General features: G+C 34.3%; 1 protein-coding gene across 6 annotated transcripts in view; it reads right to left on the bottom strand.

Moving 5' to 3' along the window:
• The window catches only part of STXBP5 (syntaxin binding protein 5), a 104,216-nt gene that overhangs the window by 14,599 nt on the left and 69,340 nt on the right, over positions 1-20,277 (bottom strand). The window contains exons 19-22 of one of the 6 annotated variants that reach the window (XM_010707153.2): positions 14,091-14,156; positions 11,220-11,279; positions 11,062-11,109; positions 4,097-4,147 (exon numbers count right to left, since the gene is read on the bottom strand). In XM_010707153.2, the coding sequence (XP_010705455.1) occupies positions 4,097-4,147; positions 11,062-11,109; positions 11,220-11,279; positions 14,091-14,156 (225 nt within the window). The remainder of the gene's footprint in view (positions 1-4,096; positions 4,148-11,061; positions 11,110-11,219; positions 11,280-14,090; positions 14,157-20,277) is intronic. The other 5 variants (XM_010707154.2, XM_010707155.2, XM_010707157.2 and 2 more) reach the window with 5 other exon arrangements.

Raw genomic sequence — 20,277 nt, 5'->3', positions numbered from 1 at the left:
AAATTAAAAAAACACTGGCTTCCACAAAGCACAGTTTAATGATTTTATGAAGATACAACTATTTTAAAAACTACAGTGACATCCAGACAGCCTGATAATCTGTAATGACTCTCAGTACTGTCCCACTTCAGTAAACTGTCCAGAGGAGATCTTGGACTATTAACATACACTCTGAAGAATCAGAGAAGTATTCAAAGCTACCAAACACCACTTGGAACTGGTATGCAAAGCTGAAGATTTCTGTTTTGAATACAGTACAATGTGGCACCAAAACTTTTCAAGATGTCTTATTCTTTGCTTAGCAAGTAAGTTTCTGTTTACATTGTGAATTTATATACTAACAAAAACCGCCAAATTATAAATTATGCTGCTTTATTCTAGCCATGTGCTGTCTACACATGTGGCAATACTTAATACATCAGCATGTCTGAATCTAACTATACACTCTTTAATTAATGCTTTGCTGTCTCAATACATAATTTCAAAATTTTAGCACCAGTCAATCCTTATCAGCACAAGTCTGATGAATGTCATATCATGACTTCTAAAACTAAGTTAATGTTTCGGATCTTTGGATGGAGTACGGATGTGAGTGACATTTCATAAGCAGGACTTAAAGTACCAATATACTAATTTCATTAAATGACTGCAGAAATTTCTACAAGGAACATCTAACTTACATTTGAAAAAGCACACAAACTAAATTTCAACTGAATGCAGACATCTAAAAATATAAACAATGAATATCTCAGGAGAGACTTATCTCACTCCAACAAGAAAAATTCTTGTCCTGCTTATTCTTATTTAGTTCAAATGTAAAATAACAATCATTAAGAAGGTCAACACCCAAATATTGACATCAAGTTTTCATATTTAAAACCAATGTCTGGAAAAAGAAGTCAAATCAAGTTAAAAATAATGAAAAAGATTATTTGTGTTTTGTAATTCTTCTGATGACCACAACCTCTTAAGATGCTTCTTTAAGGTTTGAATATTTACTTGCTTTTTTTTTTTTTGTAACTTTAACAGATTAATCACTCTGAATATAGTTAAACAGTAGAATTTTGCTGACATTAAAATACATGTTTTGAAAAAAATGCTAACGTTGTCTCTAAATCAAAATAAGATAAAAAAAATAGCTGGAATATATTGATACGTTCAGAATATAAAAATGCAACTCAATTGTAAACTTTTTGCATAAAGAAAAGCTAACCCAAATCCTAGCAGCTTAGTAGAACTTCAGGGTACACGTGGTTTCTTTAATTCTACTCCTTTGACTTATGATTTGTGAACATACTTTCCGTATGCCTTAGTTCATGTAAGATCCTTCCCCTTTTCCCAAGAAAAATACAATTAATGCAATAGGCTTAACATGTATATTTCTTCGGTTGCAGCCGCTTGAACATCTGAAAAGTGTACATACAAATTCCAGATGTATTGAAAAAAATGTCAACAAAAATTAACTGGCCAGACAACAGAGGCATTGTGGAGAGTGGACAACTGATTCACGGAAGATAACGGAATAAAAGGCTTAACTGCGTTACTGTGTATTTCTTTACCCTGAAGACACAGAAGAATCTATGGTTTGTTAATGGAATATTTTCAAATGAAGAGGAAGGAACAATGGCGTGATGTCTCACTACACACCACTTCGTCAGAAGGAAAGATGAGGATCTTCTGAGCAAATAAACCAAAGGATAGGACTTAGTGGTAATGGTAGTAACCAGCTGGGTTACAACAGTGAAAAGTAGTGGTACAATGCAGACTAGAGTATGATGAAGACAACTTCTATTTCAGGAATTGGAGGATAAATGCAGAAGCACGCTTTGTTTTAGCCACCTAGGGAGGAAGGGTGTAGATTAAAGGTCTAGTCAGAAAAATGAGTTGAAAGAAAGCGCTCATGAAAGAGTGAAAGCGATCAAGGTTCAAGAAGTCATGGAAAGGAATGAGAGAAAACGATGAAGATATTGAACTTGGGAGAAAGGCATTTCAGTTGTCTCCTTGAGCCAGTAGATATGGTCACATAATTAATCAAAAAAGCAAAAAATATAATCAAGTTGACAGTTACTGAAGAACATTATGCAAAAGCTATTCCACTAGGAGAAAAGATACTAAATAAAATAAAAACGGACTGTCATAATCTCAGGAAGTTATTTACAGACTTGAAGAGTAAAAAAAAAAAACAAAACAAAAAAAAACCAACAACTTTTACTAGAACAAAAAGAGTTATTTAAGTGTATATAGCCACACATGGGTATAGTCAAAACCAGTCAAAGATCATTACAATTAGATATTAAAAGATACTTTATGAATTCTGAAGAAGTGAGTTGATCAAGTAGAAGTTCCATTAGAAAAAAACAGCAAAATCATGCAGAAAATACTTTCTTTAAAAATCTGTTTCTAATTACTTATTATTATTGAAGAATTTCAAACAAAAACAAAAGAATAAGTAAAATGAATTTAATGATATATAAATGCAAATGTACCCCAGTTTGCAAAGTCTGACAAAATGAACTCTAAATCATTGCTAAACTGTCAGTGGCGGTAGTGAGGAAGAACAGACAGACACTAAAAAGACAAACAGAATTTCTGTGCTCATTGGTATCAACAAGACCATGGTTAAATCCTTCTGGTTCTAGGCACAAGAGCTTTAGAAAGATGAAGAAAATTTCAGTGTCCAGAAGAATTATCAGAAGGCATCCTAGATTTAGTCAATGTAAATTTGCAAAGGAGAGGGAGCTTAATTTCATAAAAACAAAAACAACAACAACAACAAAAAAAAAACCGCAACAAAAACAAACAATTCAAACCTATCTGCAAAAATGAAGATTAGTGATATGATAGCTTTCAACAGCTATAAAGATGTCTACCAAAGAAATGGAGTAACAGTTATGTATGATCCTCGTGGAAAGGACAAGAAAAAAAATCTGAATCAGTATGAAAATAAGGAAGATGGTTTGACTAATAGATAATTTATTTAACTGGCTACAAACCATAAACTTTCCCTGGTATTTTTCTAGAAACTTATTTATTGGAGACCCATGAATAGATGAGAGGTTAAACTGTCAGACACTTGGATCTTTGCCACAGTATTGGATTAAATGATCTCTGAGGGTTCCTTACAGCTTCACATTTCTATGAGTGAAGCAGGCTGTAATGTAAATCAGGGTGTCCAAATCTGAAGTTTCAGGATATTCTAAATATCATCAACTCTTCTCTTGCTGATAGAGGTAGTTTTCAAATGCATGCTTCTGCACCTACCAGTTTTGCCTGATCTGTATTCTACAGGGGCCACGGAAGGGATTCTGCTGCAGGAGCAGGAGATAGCTGTGACAGGCAGAAGGAAGCTTTCCTGCTCAGGCTGTATCTACTGCTGCAGATCTACAGCTGTTCCTGATCATCTTCAGAGAAAAAGGCTGAGGAGCTGGATGTGATCAACAAGCTGGCAGTCAACTTTTGATGACAAAGTAATAAGAATATGTCTATTCATTTGTATGCTGTTTTAGTTATGCAATATCAAGACCTTTAGCAGTACAAGCTTCATAACTGAATTGCTTATTATGTAAAAAGAGTACTTTTTCAAGAAAATGAAATTCTCAGACTGGCTGTCCATCCAGCAAACAGTTGGATATCATTTTCTTTTATAGAAAGTGGTCTTAATACTATTAACACTTGTAAAAACATGTCCAACTTTTTCTCGGACCTCAGCATATCCTCATTCCTAAATACTGTATTGTGCAATTTGAAAAGTATTGAATGGCTTCAAATTGGCAAGCAATTTTCCTTACAATAAATTACCTGCTTATTCACACTTTTCCTATCACAGCACTACTGTAAGAGTGACAGATGCCTAAAAAAAAATAAATCACAAAAATGTGATAAGCCATGTACAAAATTTGCAGGCTTACCTTACAATGACAGCAATGATGTTTTGTGCCAGGGAGCCCCCGAAAGAGTGGAATTTAAATTTAAGTTCTACAGTTCAAATAAAGCAACTCAGTCACAATAGTTTACACAACCAACAATTCTTACTTATATGTATTCACATTCTGTAAAACAATTTCAGTAAATATAAAATTCAACTCTGTAAACTTACCTAAATCAGGCTTTAACTCAGTTGGCAAACTTAGCTTCCTGGACATCTTTGCTGAAAAGTGAAGTATATCCTTTTTTTAAAAAGAATAAACACAACTCTGCTGGCCTGAATTTGCCTCTTTCCAATTATTTAATGTATCATTGTTTATAACATTAACTGCAGTACTTAACAGGATTTCTGCTAAAGCAGAACATCACTCTCACAAGTGAGGCATGCAAAGTAGAACATGGAAACTACTGTAATCCCCAAATATAGCATTTTATTACTTTTGCCAAACTTCATTTCCCCTTAGACATCTGAAATAACTTGATATATTGGATAAATTTGGTTTGGCTCAAATTCAAGATTTATCTCTTCAGGTAAAAAGAGATAATACAGACTCTCAGCTACTACAAGAATGCACACTGAAACTTTCATAAAGTTCACATCGCATCTACTCTTCTGCCCTACTTCTTGATCAAACCTGAGATACTTAAAATGGAGAAAAGATTAAATTTAATTACTCTAAAATGTTAATGTACATGTGTAAAATAAGCTAGTAATCTGAGATGCAATCTGCAATCTTAGAAGAATGAAGAAGTTATAAGGAATTTTAAAATGAGCAGCATTCAAACTCCTGTAACACTCAAAAAGAGCCACATTCTAGTAATACTGTGAGGAAACAAAGCATGTATCCAACATGCTGCTAAAACAGACTCACTAGTAGTCTTGCTGCCATACATCCCCCTTTCATCTTTATTCCAATAACTACTGGAGAATGAAAAAAATAATGTATTTCAACTATAGACCAGCAATAGAATTTGAATTTATTTCTTAGCCATGTGCCTGTATTTTGATTAATTGTTTAGTTCTTCGCTATCTCACTTCTCTACCTAAAACAGATGTTGAGAACAGTCTCAGTTTAAGGAGTACCTTGTAATGTATATCAGTCATAAAGCAGGAATGAATTTTTTTTGCTCCTCTCACTTAAAAGTGGAATTCACTCATTCTAGTTATCTATTTAAACAAAAATCATTGTTTTTCACAAATCCTAAAAAAGAGCGCATGATTTGAATTTACTTCCACTCCTTCAATAATGAAAGTACTTCACTGTATCATCAACTATGCTCATCAATATTGCAAAGTCTAGCTAACTGAATGGTTGATCAGTTTTATTCCTGTCATGCATAATAAAAATTTGAGAGCAAGTCTCCAGAAATAATCTTCTCATTTCCTTCACATGTCACTGTTACAAAGTACGTCCTGGTCAAATTAAATTGAACTGAGACCACAGCACTAGGCATTTCAACATATTCTATCTAATGCATGCTGAAACTGAAAAGAGCACTGCAGCTACACACATGCTTCCTATCTTCATGCTTGCATTGCTGCTGCCTGGCTTAATGATGAGGCCAAAACTTATCTTAATTAAGTTTCTGACAAGGACTGTTTTCAACAAGATTAAGTTCTGCTTCAGATCAGTGTTCAGCTGTGCATACAGAAAACTACGATATGACACAGCAATAGTGACAAGGAATCTCTCTGCTGTCAGATTTAACTTGCATTACCTTGAAGAAAGATCAAGAACCCTCATCTGGAATTGTGAATTACAAGATGAGCGTTCCTCATCTTAAATCTTATGTTCTATTTTGCACAAATAAATTATAAAAGGCTGACATACTTAACAATAGCTCAAGCACACATACAAATTGAGCTACTTTTGTGAGGTTTTTGTTCGTTTGTTTTTTTCCCCACATGTGAATATCAGCAATCATTTAATCACTTTGAAGACCACAGTAGTTGCTTCTGGCTTCTCAAATGGAAGTGTTTAATGATTTTAAGAACTTGGGGGGAAAAAATGTGGCAAAAAATAAGGTACTTAGGCAACAGATAACATGGAATATAGGCTGGTAATATTGCTTTCTAAGACTCACTTTTAGCTTTCTACTCATTAGCGGAAGGTCAGTCGCATGAACTAAGTTGATGAAGTAAAACAAATCTGCCCTTCGTATTTTTTAGCAAACACTAAAAATACTTCTCATTAATAGAACAAGAAAATAAATGAGTTGTTAAAAGAACATTACTGCTAGAAATTGTGAACACGTTATGCAGAGAAGTTACATTTAAAAACATGTGAAAAACCTCAATAATTCAAATGTAAATAGTAAACCAGACCCTATTTAAAAAAGCAGTACTGCCATCTTGTGTTTAGACAGGGAAGTGCCTCAAAAAGCAATAAGAAAATAAAAGTATTTCACCAGCTAAATCATTTACTAACTAATATTATTTGGTATAATAAGTAACTTGTATGCATATATGTCTTACAGTTTACAAGTTTCAGAAAATTCAGTTTTGACATGCCATAGATGGAAAAACAGTATTGACAGACATCACAGACATCATATTCATGAAAGATACTTTTTAGGGAAATGGAAAAAAGAACAACAGGATTGAGATATACAGAGAGCATTCTCAACATTGGTCGTTTCATTCCAGTTGTACAACACGGCAGTGGTGATGGTAACTGCTCCTGCTGGGTGCAGCTGACCTCAAGTATTTGCTGTGATGCCACAGTTGAATACCTCGGTGGTGATGGTGATTGCTGCCCCATTTACAGCCAAGGCTGCCTTTCTGCAACCAGTGCAAGACAAGGAGATGGACTAAGGAATCATTTTGCTGCTCTTGTCAGATTGCTGCTCCAGGCAACAACTATTTTGCTTTGTGCGTATATCTACTTTATTATACTCTTCTAACGTAGAAAACCTAAGGTAATACATAGGCATATATATACATTTTCTTTTGCTGATTTATATAACCAAATACGTATCACATGAAAAGGATAACTGTCCAAAAACAACTTATAGGATTCTTAGAGATTTCTCATGTTTGTCTTGAGGTAGCGGATGTGGAAGGTTACACTGGCATAAGCATGTTGCATTTCTGTATGGCAGGCTCAATCAGTTCAGTGAAAAAATCCTGGTGACTGTCTGAAACACACCTCAATAGCAAACTGTGGCTTAAAAGCAATAGCTGTATCTTATTTGCAGCAAGTTATCCCAAGCTACTTTACAAAGCATTACGTCCTAGAGTGCATTAATTTAAAAGCTGTATACGATTTTTCTCATACGTTCCTTATTTAAGGAAACTCTTTGCTAAAAAACCTCTAAAAACTGTAAGAGAGACAATTGTACTGAGGTCTTGACAGGCAAGAGAATGGTTTACATAGAACATAAAACATTTAAAATTTCTTAAGAAATATTTAATTAGCATAGAATTATCTTCTGCTTCTTCACTGTATTTTTTAGATATATCAAAGTCTCAAAATGATTCAGTGTTTGACAGCTTCACAAAATGAAAAAAATTTCTCAACTTGCTAATTTTGTGATGTCTGAACAATCAAATATCGTACTGCTGATGGTTAAATGAAATAGATTATCAATGCTGAAACCTCAAAATGTGGTGTGACTTACAATGCCATTTTACAAGAAAATGTATGAAAATGGATCTACTTCGTATAGCCCACATTAATTCAGACAAAATGTTAAAAATATTGGAGGAAGCTGGCATTAGAGTAACTAAGAACTTTGAGGCTCAGCTTTGATGCTGTGAAAACAGGTTAAAAGGCAACGATTTTAGCATCGTTTGGCAAATTTAGCTGTACATTTAGAATGTAAAAGATGTGAAAAATTGTGTTAACAGCGGAAGAGTTTAGAATCAGGAATTACAACTATTCTGCATGTTTGCCTAATAGTTTCACTTGCAATCGTTCTTAAACTTAAATTCCAGAAATAAAAACAATTTTTGCTGAAAAATAACATCTCCTGGGACAGTTTTAAAGAGAGATAATGGAGTATATGATATTTTGCATACACCTTTACTAAAGCTACTTACAGAAATGGATGTAAAAACACCTCATGTGCTGACTGATTCAATGAGTGTATTTAACCATGTAAAGCTCATTGTTCCAAATACTTAACAGACTAAAATGTGTAAAACAGCTAAAGAGTTTTCTTTCAGCTGAAATTGCATCACAATGCCTTTCTACTACAATGACAGGCCTTAGGAATTAAACAGTCCCTAACATATTTCTGCCTGTGAATTTGTCTGCACACGGCATATTTTTTCGTAATAACTGATAGCACATTATTTATACTTCCAAATATTTGCTGCTCTTAAGAAACGTAGCTGTTTTATGTAATAACTACAGTATTTGCTAGAATATTTTTGCTAGTATTTGCTAGAATGTAATTGGTTAAACCAAGTATTTCTATGTATCCAAGGTAATTGTAACTATTCTAAAGTTCACCCCAATGCAAACAAAGGGGAAGCATGACCCAAACATGGCATACATATGAGAGGCTTGTCCTGGAACGTGCAACTCTGGGTATTCAGAAAAAAAACACAAGAGCATGGTCTTAAGAGTATATATGGCAAAGCTGAAGTGTTGATTTGTGAAAAATTTGCACTTTGATTTAAACTACTATAGTAATCTCTGATGTTTTTTGATCTTTTAATTAATCAAGAATCCTTACCTAATAATTTCACTGATGATAAAATAATAATTAAGAACTCTCTATATGAGTTATTTTATAAAATGACAACAGTTTAGTTCTTCTAAATGGATATGTATTATGTTACCAGCTTACAGATCCATCATTGACACAAAATTACTTCTCACTTTGCAAAGAGTAGTCTTCTCTTATGTTCCCATAGGAGAAAAACCACCAGTGAGACATTAACAGGAACTAAAATCAACTATTTAAATAATTTTAATTTTTTTTTTTTTTACCTATTCAAGAGGTTATGTTTCCACACATGCACAAAGAGCTTGAAGAACTGAACTAATTGCACCGTATGCCAGTGCAAAGAGCAACCATGACCATGCTACATACAAATTTATCTGTGAGAACAGTTGATGATAAATGGTGTTGTTTCAGTATAAAATTAATGACAAAATGGCACTCATTTCACAGAACTCATTGCCCATTTACACATCTAGAAGACATTTCCATTTAAAATAACAAAAATGCAAAAAGCATGCAATCATTAAAAAGAGGTGGCAAAGCATTTTGCCTTATTTACATATACAGAACAACTTATAAGTTCAGAAAATCATGCAGATATGAGGTACAGAAAACATGGCAGTGGAGGAAAAACTAGGAAGACATTCCTTGCATGGCATTCAGCTACTTAAAACTCTAAATGTGGATGAAATAATTGTATTCTTTATACTTCCAATAAATTGCAAAAAACACAGTATGAATTGACTGGTAAACAGTTATGAGTTACATATGAAATGCATTATTGTCTCAACTCTGTCTTGAACTTACACCCTGAAAAAGGCTTTGCTTGTAGATGTTACAGTATTTTAGTTGTGAAAAACATTCACAGCACTTTCAGTTGTAAGGCTTCAAGCTGAAACAGATGTCAATTGTTCTACAGAATTACCATTAGCATGCTTCATTATTCTTGGATATTACTCTTTAAAAAAATGGGAAAATTAAAATCATAGTCACATTAAAAGACCTCCTACTCTGAGCAAAAAGAAATAAGTTCTGGAGACTGCTTCAAGACAAAAGGAAAATATCTCATCAACAGGCACTGACATACTATGCACAAGATGAAGTATTGTTTTTCTCATTAAATGAACTGAGCATAAGTTTCCAGTTAGCCTGAATCCTTTAGGAGAACACATTAATGAATATTAACATAAAACCATACTCAAGTTTTTCCAATCATATAGTTGAACTGACATAATGACATATTATTGAGAGAGATTTGCTTTCTTTAATTACGCCTGAGTTTCCACTCTCAGAGCTCCTCTTCCTTAACCTGTTATCAGTGCAAGCAGTGCTCAACTTAGTACTGAGCAAAGGGCATATTCCTCATGTTGTGCCTCAGATACCAAACAAAGTTTCATCAGCCACATTTAGCTTGTTGAATTCTGAATAATTTTTGGTGGCTGAACTGTGATAAAATAGATTAGTGGATTAAGATTAAAAGTTAAGTTGTCAAACAGCAAATCAGAGGGAGAATACTGAAAAAAATCTCTTCCTCCGTTGCTGTGAATTACAGTTCAACACAAACTATGAAGTAGTACTTCAGCAAATATATTCAGTATATAAAGTAATCATAGGTTTTTGACCTCACAAAAGGAATAAAATTAAACCTTCCAGTGATTTACTAACACAACAAATGAAAACATAATGAAACTTTAACAGTGATTCTGAAATGAAAGTAACCATATCCCAGGTAAGAAAGAAGAATCCTTTTCCCAGAAGCACATAACCTCTAGCTTTCATTTATTTAGTGACCAAATAGCTATAAGAAGAGCTAGTTTTCATTCCAATCACAAAAGGGTTCAATCTATGGCCTGCATACAACATATTCCAAGGCACTCTGTTACCAAATTTTTAAGACAAGTCTGGAGCTGGTAGGCAATTGAGTCACAGTTGGATGCAGAAAAATAAAAACAATTCTTGAACAATAATGGAGCATACTGGTAGATGTTACCAAATCATTTTTCAAATAATTAAATGAAAACATTAGACTACCTCTATCTTGATCCTGTAATATACAAATCTGACCATACGGCTACGAATGTAACACAAAAGAAAAAAAAATTAGCCACCTGTATTCTTGCATAAGTAGTGGAATAATGTTGCAACTTGCATAGACTGAACTCCTAATACAGATTAGAATCTTACCCATCCAGAAAATGGAAAAGTGCATTTGCAAAACAAAAACAAACCAAACAAGCCAGGATTTAAGCCACCAGCATCCTTGATTTTTTAAAAATCATTCTGCCCAGTATATTTAGCTTAGAAGCAGCCCATAGAATTACCAAGTAGAATAAAGAATGAAAAATTATTAATTGAATATGCATTGAAATCTGATTTTTAAAAAAATTTATTTATTTTTTGCTGCAGGGTTAGTGGTGCATAGAGTGAGATATAGGAACAGAAAAGAATCTTTCTAGTTCCTACCTATGTCATTGGCTACCATCTTGGTAAACTGTCTGCTTTTGGTCTTCACTGCAAATAGTATTTTAATAAAAAAACAAAAAAGGTCAATCTATGTATCAAAGGATGAACTGCAAAAAAAAAAAAAAAGAAAAAAAAGACTAAGAAAAAAAATACTGTACCCTTTTCTATAAAATTATTCATTTTTTGCTCATCATCATCAGAATTTGGTGAACCAGAACCTATGAGTAAAGACAGAATGAAATACATATACATTTATTTTTCATGCATACCCAATGTATTATTAATAAAAGCTTTCAGTTTAAGGTAGAAAAGAAGATGTATTGAATTATCAAAAACTGATACTGGTATTCTCTGGTAGCTGTGCTAGATACTGTGGAGTCCAAATTATTTTTTAGACTTAGGAATTCTGCTATATTGAGGTTAACCACAAAAAATTGTAATGCAAGGTACTATTCTGTGCAGGGCAGAAGTTACACTGCTAGAAATATTTCCCTCACTGAATAAAATGTTTACATTGAATAACTAGATTACTCTTGTAATCATGACTCCAGACAAAAATTCATCTGAAGTGTGATTCACAGAACTCACTGGTTTAAATGTGAAAAGAAACAGATTTGAAAAGCTTTCAATGCAATAAATCATTGTTCAGCCACAGTTCTTCTGCCAACAAAGATTTCTCAAAATTCTTAATATTGCAGTCCGCAGTGGTGGCTATAAGGCCACAGTTTGAAGCTTCCTATCGCCATGAAATAAAAACAAACTTCAACAAAAAAAACAGAAAATTTTACTGGATATTATTTTGTGAAAGTATAGAAATAAGATAGTGACATCTGCAAACATAAAACATGCTGGTTTACAATGAGATGTTTTATGGTCAGATTAGCGTCCTCAGAGTCCTCACTTTGTTACTACCTAATTTCAGTTAAATAAACAAAACCAAAAAAAAAAAAAAAAGGAGGGGATAAAGCTACTACTCACTAGTATTTCTGTATTATAAAAACAGTAAATACAATTGGCAGTCCATTGTACAGTCCTCTAAAATTTCTTAACACCCACTGGAGGAAATTAAATGCAACTTAGTTTCTTCTTCACCTCTACACTGGAAGGTGGAAGAGAATCACAGAATCATAAAATGGCCTGGGTTGAAAAGGACCACAAAGATCATCCAGTTTCAACCCCCCTGCTATGTGCAGGGTCAACAACCACCAGACCAGGCTGCCCAGAGCCACATCCAGCCTGGCCTTGAATGCCTCCAGGGATGGGGTATCCACAACCTCCTTGGGCAACCTATTCCAATGTGTCACCATCCTCTGAGTGAAAAACTTCCTCCTAATATCTAACCTAAACCTCTCCTGTCTCAATTTAAGTCCTATCACTATCCACCCTCATAGACAGCCATTCCCCCTCCTGTTCATATGCTCCTTTCAAGTACTGGAAGGCCACAATGAGGTCTCCCTAGAGCATTCTCTTCTCCAAGCTAAACAAGCCCAGCCCTCTCAACCTTTCCTCATAGAGGAGGTGCTTCAGCCCTGAGCAAATGCAGTCTCCAACCCAAATAGTGACTGATTTGCTTTACAGGTCATACTGTCTAACAGTCAAAGTTAACAGTACAGTCAACCCACTCCTACAAACTTAAAGTAGCTAACAAGTAAGCTTTTGGTGTCAGTGTACTTCTTTCTTCAGTGGCCAACTCCATTCTGGAAAAAGTTCGCTTAAATCCAGCCCCTGCCCTGCATCTTAAACTCAACAATATTGTGCAACAGATTTATCCAAACTCTCTCTTATCCCTGTAGCAGAATGTTTCAGTCTTGTGACCCCCAAAAAATCACAAAACTTAGAAACTAAACCTAAGGAATTGCAGTTCTTGTCATACCCATAATGGCTGGCCTTCCCCAGAACACACAGACCAGTGTGTTTTGTCACCAGTGAGGTGACAGCTTGCCAGTCTCCCTTCCTACTTTCAAGTACCTTTTTCAAAGGAAATATTGGAGAAGTCTGCCATGAATATTTCTCATTCATGAAAAACAGAGAGAACTAAGGGAAGCAAGATGATGTTCAACTTCACTACAAAAATCTATAGAGCTTGCATCTTTGGCTTGTCACCTCAGTCTTTTGTCCATTCTCTATGTTTGGAATTCAGAATTTTTTTATTTAGTATTGCATGTGCACCTAGAAAGAAATATCCAAACTGCATTACATTTTAACCTACCCATCTACTACAACTCAAAGAGGGATGGAGAGTAGGCAAATTGTTAAATTTAAGATTTTCCCAAACCTTGATTCTTGTCCTACTGCACATCTTACAACAGGTAAATCTGCAACTTTAACCTTTAAATTCGGAGTAGAGATTTGAATGAAATAGATGAAGTGACACAGTACTACTTTAAAAAGCATTATTCTAACAAAAATTTTGCTGACTACAACAAACATTCATCTCTAATACTGTATATTGACATTTGTATTTACATAGTTATAGCCTCAATTAGCCAACATTGAAACAAAAATCTAAGTAATATATCGCTACTGCAGCTTTCCTTTAGAATAGTCAAATACAGGAGTAGTAACAGAACTTTTTTTTTGAAGCAGAGAAATCCTACTTTGTAAGGATGTAAGCCTCTGAAGACTTCCGATTCCAAAGGAAAGAAAAAAAAAAACTAGCTCCTTTGCTCCTTTTGCAGACTTTTCTTAAACCACTTTTGAGGACTCTGAGACACCAGACACATGTACTCCTAAAGGAATTAGAGCATCTTTTATCAGAGTTTCAAAATTCAATTGTGCAGTGGAGTACATTCCTTGCAACAAATATTACATATTATTATTATTATTTTACCTCTTCACTTATCTTTATGACATTTCTATTGCATCTATTAAATTAATCTTGCTTTAAAAACACAGTGGTGCAACGCAGCAACAACAGAGAGCTACAACAACTTGTGAGAAGACTAAAGGCTTTATGCAACTAGTTTGTATTCAAGTACGCCATCTTCCATGCAAATAAGAAGCTGAAAATCAGACTAAGTTATGATTACCTGAAGTGGGTGATTTGCAGCGATCTTCTGGCACCACTGTACCCTCATTAATATCACAAAGACCTGCTGGAACACAAAAATAGCGTCTGATAAGCATGGCTGCTATCTTTTCCTTTCTTTCATTGCAGTTAGGAACTGGATATTTAATTAGATACAAACCAGATGGTTGTGGTAGAATTTGTTAGTATTACCCTGTTGGTTTTTTTTGTTTGTTTGTTTATTTTAAATTTAGACATCAGCCGCAGTGACTGTAAAGCCGCTCAATTCATCCTACTAAAGATTTCTTACTGGATTTTACAGAACATACTTCCTCATTAAATTTCAGTAAAAAAGAACTCTCTTTTAAGTATGGAAATAATCTGAACAGTTAAGTCCATGCCATGGATGTATATTAAGTACACATTTCTGTTTTGAAAACAAATTTTCAAAACTTTCTTTTGCAATTTTATATATATATATAAAATATATAATATTATTAAATATATATATAATATATAATTTCATATATATATAAAATTGCAAAAAAAAAAGTGAGGTAGAAGAGGATCTTGAGGATGACAACCACACTGAGATTAGATGTATAACCAGTGTTTTTTCACAATTTGCTTACTATCTGCTGAAGTGGTGAGCTTTATATTTAATGTTGTATTGCAGAGGTCAGCATGGAGTTCTGCTGGAAAATGTCACTTTAAGATTTTATGGTATTTGGGTGCTTCCTAAAGTTCATTCTTTACATTTCAGTAATGTAATTACATTTCAGCAAGGAAATAAAGCACAGAAGTTCAGCATCCGATGCTAAAGTTGGAATAATTTTTCAGATTGTAAGATAGCTTTCATGACATGAACCAGGAGTTTAAAGATATGTTACCATTTTCATCTTTGATAGGAAATTGCCAGCAAAACAGCTCAGGATGAAGAAAAGTATTTTATTAATATATTAAGGCTAATTATGCACGTATAATTTATTATATATATATGCACACAGAATATGTATATAATATATATATATATATAAAGTCTTGTTTTCCTTCAGGGATATTGTATGTGATACTAATAAAACAAGAATGCAATACTTTACAGTAATAGTAAATAAATACTTGTTAAATAGGAGGTTTTTGCATGCACGCTGGCATTTCAAATAAAGATAAAAAGCTCCAGGGGAGTAACAGCTGAAGCAACAAGAGATTGCACAGGCAAAGCCTGTCTACATAGATGCATTCAACAGTGCATCTGTAATAATTATTCCCATATTTTTTTTCCTCTTCTCTTTCCCAATATTTATTTCCTCTTCTATACAAGTGTTAGATTTCCCTAATATCAAAACAAAAAGTAATAATTTAAAGGAAGAAAAAGACATCATATCACTGTGGAAACCATTGAAGTTATGCTACATTCACACACTGTTATATTTATGCAATATAGCTTCTTGGTTTATTTAAGATTAAAAGCATGGGCAACTTGCACCTCAAAAAGCTCAGTGATAACAATGATGTGCAAATGACCTTATGAACAGGTAAAGCCTGCACTTAACAGAAGTCCAAGAACTGATTTCAATTTGAAAACATATGGGGATATCCCAGGTAGAAGCTATATGTTTTCTTTCTCCTGCATAGTGGTAAACAATTTTAAGTATTTTCTTTCGAATCATTGAATACTATGGGATAATTATGGTACCTATTCTCCCACAAAGTACATTTTCACCTCCAAAACCACCAGATTAAAACACACTTGAGAGTCTATATGTTCTATGCTACCCAGGGCTGTGTAATAATTTTTTTCAAAAAGCCATATGCTGCTCTCCCAGCAAGCAGTACAAGTTTCAGATAGTACCAAGCGTGGACTATATATATTCAATTCACACACACTTAAATAATAATGCCCAAGATACTTTTAAAGGCAATTTTAGTGTTTGTTATTCTCTCAGATATGGTCCGAGCAGACTATATGCTACAAGTTCAGAACTAGCAGCTCTACTAATCCCAAACACAGGGGATCAATATCAGCTTAGAATTAACGACCTTTATGGTTAACATTTCTGGAAATTTACAGAGCTCTATTATGAGTTGGGAGTTACCAACCATTCCAGGAATATAGCCTTGATGATACCCAATAGCCTTCAAAGGTAAAGGTAGATCCTGATAAGATTTTTATTATGCATGTAAAATGGAAATGAATTTTTGGTACTGGGGACAGTCAACTAAATAAACACTGAACATTCAGAAATGTCTGCACTTCATCTAAAACAGGTATTCTGCATCTCCCTACTTTTTCAGCTCATGGAAAGCAAAGACATCACAGAACATTTTTGCTGGGCAGGCATCACTAGAAGGAATTAAAAAAATTAAGGAGCAGCCAACCACAGCCTATCAGATTAAAAGTTGCTTCTCATGCAAAGTTGTTTTAGGTGTCCTGAACCTTTGAGGTGGACCCTTATCATAGTAGCCATTGAAGAAATTGCTTCACCCACAGAGAACAAATGTCATTTTGGTATTTTAATATTCTTTCATTAGTGACTGCTTGTTCTTGTCACCTCCTACTTTCATTTCACTAACTCAATAGAAATCTTTGCCAGAGTTGCTGGGAGAGATTTGAAAATGAACAGTTCTTAAGTGAGAGGGGAAGCAGTTCTTGCCAACATAACAAAGGAGTATCTACAAGGTTTGCAGGCCTTCAGTCTGAAGTCAGGACTCTGAGGAATGCCCACTCATTAATATTCTTGTGGCAACAACAGCCTAAAATGCATGTTTCTAGTGACAGCAATAATTAGATCTGGTTGTCAACAATCAGGCCAAGAAAGAGCAGAGTACATACACTTGTTTTTGTGCCAAGAGTACTGCTCAGGGAAAACTACTTATGCATTTGTCATGATTTAGAAGATGATGTCTTCTGACTTAGCTAAGAGCTACTTACTGCTGTATCCTCTTCTGACTTAGCTAAGAGCTACTTACTGCTGTATCCCTTGTGAGAGTGGTATATCTACCACACCTGTACACAGAAAGCCTGGATCACTGAACTAACTGCGAGAGCAGCATAGTTTGTATATGTACAATAATTCAAGCGTTTTTCTAACAGGTCTGAAACAGGTGGAAAGAAAATATGTCCAAAGCAATTCATCCAGTCTACTAAAATTTTGAGTTTGTTCTAGATCTAGGATAGAAGCAGGCTAGAAGAATTGCTCCGAAAGTTCACCTTAAAACATGCTCCCCAATGCCTTTTGGGAGTTTGTTACAGAAGTCTGACAGCTTAGATCTGGTGCCATGCTCATACATGCCACACACATAACTAATGTGCATGAAGTTTTATTACAAAACACAGAAACGTGAGCACTTATTACTCCAGATCCAAGTACAGCTTCAATTCTGACTTGCCAAGACAACAAACAATGCGGTATCACATTATGTGGATTTGCTCATTACTGAAGATAGCAGGTTTAAACAACGCTCTTTGAGCAAATACTAAGGAAATCCTCACAGTAGCAAGGAGGACAAAAGTGTGCTGTGCTTTTAAAAAGAGTCCCAAATCATGCTCCTTAGGGAGTCAAACTATACAAATCCAAAGTCTAAGTTTAGAAATTTAACTTCCCATCTCCTTGTAAATATTTAAGTTCTTCAGAGGAAGAGCTGAACTTCTCACACTTGTTTCCTGTAAGAAGTATAATCCTGCTTTGACAGGAATATTATTTAGCCAAGAACAAAGTCATATACCTACTCACTTGCTTCCACTGTAATAAGTATTGAGGTTACAATTTGATACTCATCTTAATGAATAACTCACATCAACGGATCCAACAGAAAACCTCAAAACATTCGTACCATAAAACTACTTGCTAATTGTATGCATAAGATTTATACCACTAAATTATGGCATGATGGTAATTATTCTTGCACATAGATCTTGGAAATCTAACTACAGCCATCACTGCTATTATTTGACAGAGAGGAGGAAGGGACAGAAAAAATAATTTTATGTAGTAGTTATTATAAATAGCACTAATTACTGGTACTCAATATGACCTGAGTTGCGTCTGTGAAATACTAAGGTCTGTACGCTTTATAATCTCAAGTACCTGACATAACCAATTTGTGCACTAAATTCTGGATTAATTTTTATGATTTCAGGCTTACAAACGCACAACTCACAAGGGATTTTAAAGCCAATTGTTCTTAAGTTTTCCATTTCAGAACTAAAGCCCGATTAGAAGACCAGGAAAAACTAATCTTCTAATAAGTTCTTAGTTTCTTTCTGAACTCTAGTAGCAAGAAAGTTGAAATAAATACAAAAAATGAACTTAAAAAAATAAAATAATGTTATTAAAGATGGAAAAGATATCATGCTGCATTAAAAATTCCCTAGAATTACAGTCAAAATTAACTAATATATTGACTTTTGTGAGTTCATATATATATGTTGTTCAGGCACTTATATACCAACTTCATTGGAAACAAGTCTAATTAAAAATTTGTACTAGCTTGATGTGAAAACACAAACATAATAAACAACAGACTTGAAAGAATCAGAAAAGCCCCCTAATCCAAACTTTATGATTCAGTACTATATTTGGCTTAGTCACAGCTGACATTGGTCTAGTTTAGTTCAAATATAAGTTTAAAAAAGGAGTGTTGCGGTCTAGATTCAGTTCAAGGAGAAAGAGGATGTGTGTAACAACCAGAACAAGCAGTCTCGGTATTCTGTTTTGATTCAAGTCCAGTTCTGAAATCCTAGTAGGTTACATTAAAAAGAAAAAAAAAACTTTGATGTATAATCAAAAGTCACATGTAAGCAAAAACTGCTTCTATTTTGTCAGAAAAATCTTGAACTGCCTCTAATAAAGCATATGAAGTCTTATAGAATGATATAGATTTTTATTTTTAAAAACGTAGTACATTGTACTAAATGAGAAATAACATGAGAATGTTAATAAAATGAGAAAAAAAACCTTGCAACTCCCACCAGCACTAAGTTTTAAAAGAGTGAAGGCGGTTATCTTCTGTTGACTTAATTATGGAGCTAATGTCTATTGATACATTCTTTCGTGTACTCATAAAGTTACAAAAGTTTGATATTTGGTTCCACTATTGTCTGTCTTCTTAATGACTCTATGATCCTGTCATATTTCAGAAACAGTATATCAAGCAAAGATCTCAAACAGGGAGGATAGCATCAAGGACTTGGTTAAGAAATCAACGCTTACAAAAACCTGTTCTAACATATTAAATATTCCAAGTAGAATCAGCTTTTCAATTGCTGGCTTTGGAAAGTAATTCTGGGACTACTGTCCACCTTTTCCTTCCCTTCAAAATGACAAAGGAGCAGCAGATCTTGCCTTTCAGTTCTGTATCGTCTCAAAGCAGAAGCATTTCTTTTACACATAACTCTCTCACTTGACAGCAGGTGATGGAAGACAAAGTAAGTCTACCATCCTTGAAATATATTTTTCTCTCTCTCTTTGGTAAAACAAAAAAAAAAAAAAAAAAAAAAAAACAAAAAGCGTAACTAATAGAACTGGACCACAGTCTTAAGTGTTTCTTTCACAACCACCACCAAGGTTCCTTGGATTTTGTTTTATTCTACTCCCTGTTTAGCAAAAGGGTCAGATATCAAACTTCTGCCCAAAGGCTGGAGAAAAACGACATGCTAGGGAAAGGAATCATATTATACTTTTGAAGTCAAGTCCATATGCTCTGAATTCTTTGATGCTGTGAATGCTGGAATAAGTCAGAAAAACCCTGAGGTAACTCACATTTCCGATGGGCTACGATTCTACTGTGGTGCTCTTGAACATTGAAAGTGCTTGGAAAATTCGTAGGGCTGCACAATACCCCAATACTTCCACTCTCAATCCTTATAAATCAACATCTTAGTAGAAGGAAGCTTTCACTTTAACAGACAAATCATTGTGTTTTACAATGTTAAAAAGTAAATTAATAATAATAACCATAATCTAACATGAATTCTCAAGCTTTTTCTGCCACTACAGAGAATAAGTAAAGGAAGATTCTAGCCTTGGTGCTCAGAGGACTAATAGATTTGATGGGTTAGATCTTGGGACCACAGACATCAGTAACTTCTAAGACAGGATCTCACTTTCCTTCTTCCTCCTATCCTTTCCCCTAATGCAGAGACTATTATGGTCATTCTTTTTTTCCTTCCCATTTCTATTAGGGATGTCATGAACAAGAAATATGAT

Source organism: Meleagris gallopavo, chromosome 2 (assembly GCF_905368555.1).
Source record: "Meleagris gallopavo chromosome 2, MGAL_WU_HG_1.1, whole genome shotgun sequence".
Taxonomy (NCBI): Eukaryota; Metazoa; Chordata; class Aves; order Galliformes; family Phasianidae; genus Meleagris; species Meleagris gallopavo.
This window is presented reverse-complemented; position numbering and strand designations above follow the sequence as displayed.